The sequence below is a fragment of the Plasmodium inui genome (genome assembly GCF_000524495.1).
Source record: "Plasmodium inui San Antonio 1 unplaced genomic scaffold supercont1.14, whole genome shotgun sequence".
NCBI classification, from domain to species: Eukaryota; Apicomplexa; class Aconoidasida; order Haemosporida; family Plasmodiidae; genus Plasmodium; species Plasmodium inui.
The window spans coordinates 5,060-13,160 of NW_008481848.1; the positions used below are offsets into that span (position 1 = coordinate 5,060).

An 8,101-nucleotide genomic window follows, 5' to 3' on the forward strand; every position below is an offset into this window, starting at 1 on the left:
TTCTCTTCTTTAACGTCATTTTCCTGTTGTGCCACCTGCTCCTGAACTTCTTCCTGTTCGTGTGGCTCCTCTTCTTGCATTACCTTTGCCGGGTGTGCTACCTTCTCTTGCAATTGTTCTTCCTCTTCTTGTGGCTTCTCTTCTTTAACGTCATTTTCCTGCTGTGTTAGCTCCTCTTGCACTTGTTCTTCCTGTTCTTTTGGCTCCTTTTCTTCCACTTCATTTGCGTGCTCTTCTACGCCATCACCTGGAGGTACAGAACCTCTTCTCATATTTCCTTCATTTTGTTCCGGAAGGGAAGAAGTAGGATCGTGAATGTTTTCTCCTTCTCCACCGACACGTTGTACTTCCTCAATCAATTCGTGTATGTCTTCCCCTTGATTTATAATATCTTGACCAGCATCGTTCGTATCATTCAGCTGTGTTTCCTCTTTCTCTTTTAGGATGCTATTAATTGTGTATCCATTCCTCAGGTTGGTCCTTCCCTTTACCCCAGTTTCCTTACATAAGATGCCGCTTCCCCGCGAAGATAAAAAGAAAACGGCCAAGTAGAATGTAACACACGGGAGGTTTCTCATGCTGGGTACTTAAAAAAAAAAAACGAACAGGGAAATGGTGAGGTAATGACCCGGTGAGGTAGTAAAATGGTGTAGCAGTAAAATAGCAAAATGGTGAGTTCCAAAAGACAAAATTCTTTAGGCCATACCTTGAAAAGAATTATAAAAAAAAAGGAAAAGACAAAATTGACCTGATGTATATTTTTTAAAAAAAGGAATTTCTTATGTTTCAGGTGGCTAACTTGAAAAGGCTTTTGTTCTAGACCCTTTTTTCCGTCGGTGTTGTTGGTTGTTCAAAAAAAAAAAAAAATTGGTATTCTCTTTCGTTTGTCCTGTTGTGCTAACTGGTCAGCATTCAAAATTCGCAAAAGAAAAAAAAATTTAAAGAACAATAACCAGGAGAAAATGCAGGAAATCCAGGAAAGTTAAAATAACAATAAAATGTCACAATAAGAAAAAAATAATAAAGAAAAATAAAAATAATAACAAAATGCAGCAATCAAACTTAACAATAATATAAAGAAACAAAAAAAAAAGACTAACCGAATATGTGACATAACAATGCCGCCATTAAGTCAAACCCATGCCGAACACACAAATGACAGTAAACGACCATGATACGAACAAGCGCCTCGTCTGAACGGACAACGATATGTCACTCCATATGCATATGAGTGTACACTTGTACGTGCATTCTGAAGACATGCGAAACGACACAACCATCTACCATCCGTTTAGTGCCACTCGTTTCGATACCTGAGAAAGTGCGGAAGCTCTTGAAGCATTTGCACACGACAAGCCTTCTCACGTTCGCGTGGAAATTGCCAGTTGGCCTCTGAGCGTGGATACTAGGTATCGGTGCTCGGTACGGCTGCTTAGTGTGGCACCTCAGTGTGATGTCTCAACACTACCACCCACCTTGCCCTTCATGTTTGAATGTGAAATAACAAACTAACCCTTTGCCGAGACACCGAAAATTGTGCGGGGTAAAATCGGCGTGAACTTCGAGGCTGTTTTCGCCTCAAATTGACACAAATTTGAGGAAGTTTTTTTCCAAAGTTGCCCTAACGTGTGCACCCTTTTGTGTCACTCGAAACTCTGCAGAACAGCGGGGTGATCCATTAAAATAGATGAATTCGCAATCGAGAAAATTACGCAAAGAGGTGAAATAACTAAATTACCTTCCCGTTTCTTCTAAATTAACAGAAAAGTGAACGCACTAATTTTAAATTGCTTTGTCTGCACTGTGTTGTAACATGGGAAAATAGAAAAGGCGCCATCAAGCCGTGCAAATTGTTTAACCGTGGAAAGAAGTTCCTTTATTTTACGTTAATTCGTCAAAATTTTGCGAACAAATACGAAAAAAAAAAAAAAAAAAAAAAAAACAAGTCCTCATTTTCTTAGCTTCGAGCATGGCAAATTAAGCAGTGTTATGTGTGCTCAATAGACGGGGGACCCCTTTTTTAGGGCTACTGCCATGAATAACCCTCCTAGCCAGCTCACCAAATTAAAAAACCCCGCAGTACTTACAAACATGAATAGGGGCACCATAACTGATGAGAAATCAGCACAGTGGAATACCCCCCACACATCACCGGCACCTCGTAGTCCTTCCAAAACTATAACTTCCCATCAGTTCCCCTTTATAATTTTTATTTATACTAATTCTTTCCTTTGCTAACCCCTTCACTGTCTAACTTTCTTCCCTTCGCTACCCTTACGTAAACATCTTTTGCGAACCCAACCCGGGTTAACACCCCGAATGCCCTCATATGAGTGTTTTAAAAAATGCCCCCGCCATAGGGCTCCCCCCCACTTACCAATTCGCTCCTTTCATTGTAATAGACCTTTCAAAAAATGAATATACATGCTTGTTCATCAGGGGGTGGTTATTGGTACACATTAAAAAGAAAAAAAAAAAAAAAATTAATAGAAATGAATAAAAAGAGTAATACCAGCAGGGTTAGAAGTCCCAACATGCTAACCATGCAAGCTGTAATCACCTTGCGAGTCATGCCAATTGCGCCTACCGTGAAAAGCTCTCCTCTCGGAAACGCAAAATGGTCATTGCGCCCACCACTCACATGTTCTGAATGAATTGCACGAAGTCCTTCGCGAAAAACTTTACTAGCTCGACGAACACGAGAAAGCCATCATATGCTTTGACACCAAAAGTTACCAGCTCGTTAGACATTTTTTGTAATTTCTCGTTACTCTTAATGTTTCTTACTAAAGACGCAACGTCTATATGCTCATGAAAGAGTTTTACTATGTCTTTTTTTGAGGAGCCATCCTTTTCATTTCCATCCTGGTTAGCTCTATTTTGTTTTGATTCTTCTGTTTCCTCTTTCCCACTTGGCAATTCTTCTTCCTCCTTTGATGTCTCATTTTTCACATTTCCACTCTTTTCTTCTTGTACTTGTTCCGGTTTCGGATCCCCCTCCGATATGTACGAAGCTTCCGATTTGGGTTCACCACCCGACGAGGTTGGCGGCTCCGATCCTTTTAGGGGTTCTACACCATTTGAGTACCCTGGTGCATCTACCCTTTTCGTGTTCGACTGTGTGGTTTCTTCCTTCTCTTGGATTGGCATTTCCGTTGGTAAAGCATCTTGATCGGTTACTTGTGGGGTTGAATTTCCTGATTTGTTTTTTTCGGATTTGATTGACTTGTCCGAAGACCCTACTTCATTAGGGCCTTTCACATTAACTTTTGTTACCCCTTGTTCTGCATTTGGCACATGCAATTTACCTTCGTTACGTACCTGCTCTCCCTCTACCGGCATGGTCACACCTTTTTTTTCTGGGGTTGTACTTGCTTGTGGTTTACTCTTTTCATTTTTGTCCGATTCTCCTTTTTTGGGAATATTCATCCTCTTCTCCATTCCGACATTGTTATCATTTACCTGTGTCCCACTTTCTGGATTCGTTTGACCACCACTGCTTTTTCTTCCCCACTTTTCTTGTTCTCCTATTTCCTTTTTATCTGTTACTTTTTCGGGTTTTCCTTTCGTTTCTCGGTTCGGTAGGCTCCAGTTACCCTTACTAGGAGCATTGGGCCGCAGGTGCCCCTTATCAATGGTGGTCATGTCTTTGCCTTTAAAATAGGGGATGCCATTTCCGCCTTTGTTAACACTCTGTGTTTTGTTAATATCCGCCAGCCCCTTTTTGAATTTACTGTCTTGAGTGGTCAATTTGGCTTCTTTGTTTTTTCCTACATTTTTGCTTACCTCATTGGGGTACCTCAGATTTGACTTTTGCCCTGCCACATCAAAGGGCGCACTTGGGTTCTTTTTTTCCTCCTTCGTGCTTATCAGGCAGATACAAAAATTAAGCACGAGCAGATACAGAGCGACATTCATGAGGCTTTTCCTTTTGGTCTTCTACTAGGTCGTCCTGCAGTCTTGCGCTGGTTAAAAAAAACTTAAAGCGAAAAACGAACTTGAAAGGACAACAGAGCAATTTTGAGCACGAGGCGGGGAAGATAATCTAAAACGTCTGCTAACCTTTAACGAGCTGGTTTCACAAAGAAAAAAAGAAAAAGAAAAAAAAAGACGAAAAAAGGCAAAAAAACACAAAGAAAGACAAAAAAAATCCAATAACAACATGAGCAATTTGTACTCCTCGCTGTTGCTTAAAAAACATATGTTCTCTAAAGGAGGAAAAAAGAGAGTCCCCAAATGGGAGACTGCTTAAATAATGTTAAAGACGACGGTGCAGGTGGATCATTTCTCTCAGGATTATCCTAAACGACATTGTGGGAAAGCCCAGGGGTGTTGTTACTAAATGGTTCGGACAAATTGACGTCAGTCCAGGTTGGAGTGGCGCCAATTCTTGACAAATATTTACAAAAAACTAAAACATAAAAAGGGAATGCAAACAGAAGTGGGAAAACAGAAGAGGGAAAATAAACAAGGGCAAACATAAGGGGGCAAATTAACGGGGACAATCACCACATCTTCGTCTACCTGCTCTGCTACCCACCGCTACCGATATCGACGCACTAAAATTTTCGACGTGTCGATTGCACTAAACATTTCCCTTCCTTCGAAACTCTACGTAATGCACACAAAAAAAGGTGCGCGTAAATTTCGTTCAAATGATGATTCATACACATGAGGGGTCCCGCTTTGTAAAAGCATTGACATATCCAGATTTGCGCATGCATCCAAAAAAAAAAAAAAAAAAAAACTCATCTGGCATATGCTATTTGTGCATATTTTCATCCGAACAGAAAGGGGAGGGAGGTATCCTTCTAATTTTTCTCAAAATCGTGAACCGCTATGGATTTTCTATCTCCTGTCTAAGTTTCAAAGCGAAAAACGTTAATTATGAGGCAAATCGTTCGGGGCCATACAAACAAGCGAACACGGGAAAAAGGGAAAAGGCAAAAAGTAAAAAACCAATTGTGAAGAGATTGTGCAAATTGGCAATTCGTTTTACTCATTTTTACATCACAGTGTGTTTTCTTTTATCGCTATTTGATTGCCATTTTTCTTTCCCAAGAGGCACCGTAAAATTACAATTATTCCTACCTGTATATGCATACAAACGCTTCCACCTCAAGCTGGGCGTGCATACTACGGACGAGATGTGTGCACGCATGCATGCGGCATACGTGCCGACATGAACGGATATCAGAGACAGCGACGCATACGTATGCATATATATATGCGAATAAATCCATTTTTTAATCTCCGGAAATAATCCTTTCTCCCTATTGTTACTTCCCATTTGGGATTACACTGGCCAAAACAGTGTGCATCACCAAAGGGGGACTTATCCAACAATCATGTTACACTATCGCTATTGCGACCGTTTTGGTGGTTGCAACCAAAACAAAGAAAAAAAAAAAAAAAAAAAGAAATTCCACTCAGCAGTTAAAATAGTTGTAAAAATTGTTTCACATGGAAATACGCAAGTGCTCCAAATGGCCCATAATCGCAGGAAAAAAAAATAAAAAAGACGATCGTGCTTTTTCCATTTTATCAGGATTTCCCTGGAAGAACAAAAATGTGCGAAAAATAAAAAGGCCGTCTTTTTTTTTTTTTTTTTTCTTTTTTACGCCCTGTGTGCTACGATGTAGTGTTCTGTGTAACTGAGGATAGACAGATTCTCAAATCTGTGAAGGTAAGAATGGGAAGCGCGCGTAGCCAAAATGAATGCACACACACGTAGGTGCATTTTTGCGCCATGGGGCTCCAAAAACAGGCACCCAGGAAGGAACATATGCCAAAACAGAACCAAACGATCACCCAAGGAGACAAAGATGCGCTTCCCCGTTCAGGCCGATCGAGCTGAACCCGTCTCACAGAAAACTTCGCCCTCCAAGTTTGCTCAAGCTTCAACATGCTCTGGTAGTTGAGCATAATTTATCCCTCAAAGAGTGGTCCTCGTCCATACTCGTCATCTCTCGCCAGGAGGGGACTTCGTGAAAGGAATGGTGGATGTTACCAACTACCAGGGACCACCGCTAACTATCGCTAACTATCGCTAACTATCGCTAACTATCGCGCCGCCAACTAGCGCACCCGCCCTACTGATTCATTATCAGATCCCCCGCGTCCGTCGTGAAGTAGACGAGGATGTCCATACAATCAGGGTCGTACATAAATGCATTGATAATATTTTTCAATCTTCTGGTTGTTCCTTTTCTAATTTTGTGGATGTTTTTGTAGTATCTTATATTGAATCTGGATGTCGCATTATCGCTCGGTCCTTTTTTTTTTTTTTTTTCCGTAAACTCCTTTTCCGGCAATGCTTATTTTCGGCTGTTTTCCAATTGGAGTTACCGTTTCGATTGGTAGTCCTCTTTTTCTTTCTTTCCTTTTCGTTGCTCTCCTCGTCCACGTTGTCCTCTATCGCGTACACGTACAAATTTCCATTGTCTATCAGTCCCTCGTCATCATCATCGTCATCATCGTTATTATAGTTATCATAGTTATCATCGTTATCATCGTCATCATAATCGTTATAATTGTCGTCGTCAATTGAATTGTATTCCTCGTAATTTTGCAAAGACACGTGTCTCTCCTCCTTCTTCATCTGCTTTTCACTTCTTCCCTTTTTCCCCTTTTCATTTATTAAATTTTTTAAAAAATTTTCATTTGACTCTTCCTCATTCCATTGGGAGCTACGCTTATTGGCTTCCTGTTTTTTTTCAAAATTTCCTGAGACTAGGGATGCCAATAAATTATTGGCTCTGTCTAGATATTTACTTTTGTTGGGACCATCTTTTGGGGGACAATTTCTTCCTGGATGAAGAACACTACGCTGACACACAGGTACAGGAGTGCTAGCACGAACGGTTGATACACTTTCTCCCCTCCTCTGATTGTTCTTTCTTGCGTATGGACCATCACAATGAACCAAATAGTTATCATACACGCACCCGCAGAAGTGGCTCCCACGCCATGCACTGCCTGAATGAATTTCATACCTAAGTAGAGAATTCTCTTTTTTTGTTTTTCCTTTTTGTTTTTCTCTTTGTTTTTCTTTTTCTTTTTGACTTTTTAAATTTTGTAGCTCCTTTTTGTCGTAATTAGAATGGTCGATCTGATCAAGAATGGGGGTATTTTTCTGTTGGGTTGCTCTATGGCAGGGTGCCTCCTTTTTTACGTCTCCAAAACTTTGAAGACAATCCCATTTGGTAATTTCACCCCCGTGGTTGCTTCTCCCTGTATCATTGCCTATCACAGCGTCTACAATTGTTTCCATGTCTGATGGTGAGTCTGTATGTCCTTCCAGGTAGATGCTCCAAATGGGACTCCACCCATCCACGTATAAATGACCAATTAGGGAACCTTTCCTTAAATGTGATATCTCTGGAATTTCGTCACTCCAATCGCCTTCGGCCTCTATGCCCATTGTTTTGGTTCCACTACATAAGTTTAGGAGAAAGAGGAACAGATAAAAGGCGATACTGAATACTTTAAGCATTATGTTCTGTTCAAATGGAAAGGGGACGCGTAAATCAAGACACACTTTTTTTTTCTTTTTCTTCCCACCTAGTTGTGTGACATCTGCAATGTTGGCATGGCAACTCGCTTGTTGAGAGTGTTTCGGGGTCCTATTCATGCGCACGGGGAAAGAAAAAAACTCGGAAAAAAGTCAAAAAAAAAAAAATTGCCAGCAGCCCCTTCAGACGAGTGAATCACAACGAAGATTATGAATTTAGAAAAAAAGATAATTACAAAAATTGCACATAAGAAACTATGCTCTTCATTTGACACTCATTTTGGGTGCACAATTTCTATTAAAAAAACAATTTCGTCTTTCCTCCTCATTCGACTCAGACTAAATCAGTTGTTTTAAAACCTTCTGGAGATCTCGTGCCCATTCGTCTCCTTAAGGAATGGTCCTGCCTCTTCCTGCGTGAGCAAATGCCCGACTGAGAACGCTCACCTGGTTGGCTAATTTGCATGCGGCTCGAACGACTCGCCAATTACGTACACCCCGTGAGAGCCAATGCAACTCTTATCGAGCGCCCCCACTTTTCATTTTTCCAAACGGGTCCACCTATCGATTGGCAAAAAAAAAAAAAAA

At 40.8% G+C, this 8,101-nt stretch overlaps 3 protein-coding genes across 3 annotated transcripts in view; all 3 read right to left on the reverse strand.

Annotated features, from left to right (window-relative positions):
- C922_03323 (hypothetical protein) overlaps positions 1 to 578 on the reverse strand; it is a gene marked incomplete at both ends in the record, with an annotated part of 2,345 nt that extends 1,767 nt beyond the window's left edge. Inside the window, one exon of the mRNA XM_008818915.1 lies at positions 36 to 578. Within this exon, the coding sequence (XP_008817137.1) occupies positions 36 to 578 (543 nt within the window). The remainder of the gene's footprint in view (positions 1 to 35) is intronic.
- A 2,059-nt stretch (positions 579 to 2,637) lies between these two features.
- On the reverse strand, positions 2,638 to 3,918 carry C922_03324 (hypothetical protein; the record flags this gene model as incomplete). Its single annotated transcript, XM_008818916.1, has 1 exon — positions 2,638 to 3,918. The coding sequence occupies one exon, from the start codon at positions 3,916 to 3,918 to the stop codon at positions 2,638 to 2,640; it is 1,281 nt and encodes a 426-aa protein (XP_008817138.1).
- Positions 3,919 to 6,092: 2,174 nt separating this feature from the next.
- On the reverse strand, positions 6,093 to 7,495 carry C922_03325 (hypothetical protein; the record flags this gene model as incomplete). The annotated part of the gene is made up of 2 exons (XM_008818917.1): positions 6,093 to 6,274; positions 6,349 to 7,495. 2 exons carry the CDS (start codon positions 7,493 to 7,495, stop codon positions 6,093 to 6,095), a joined length of 1,329 nt encoding a protein of 442 aa, XP_008817139.1.
- Positions 7,496 to 8,101: the final 606 nt, after the last annotated feature.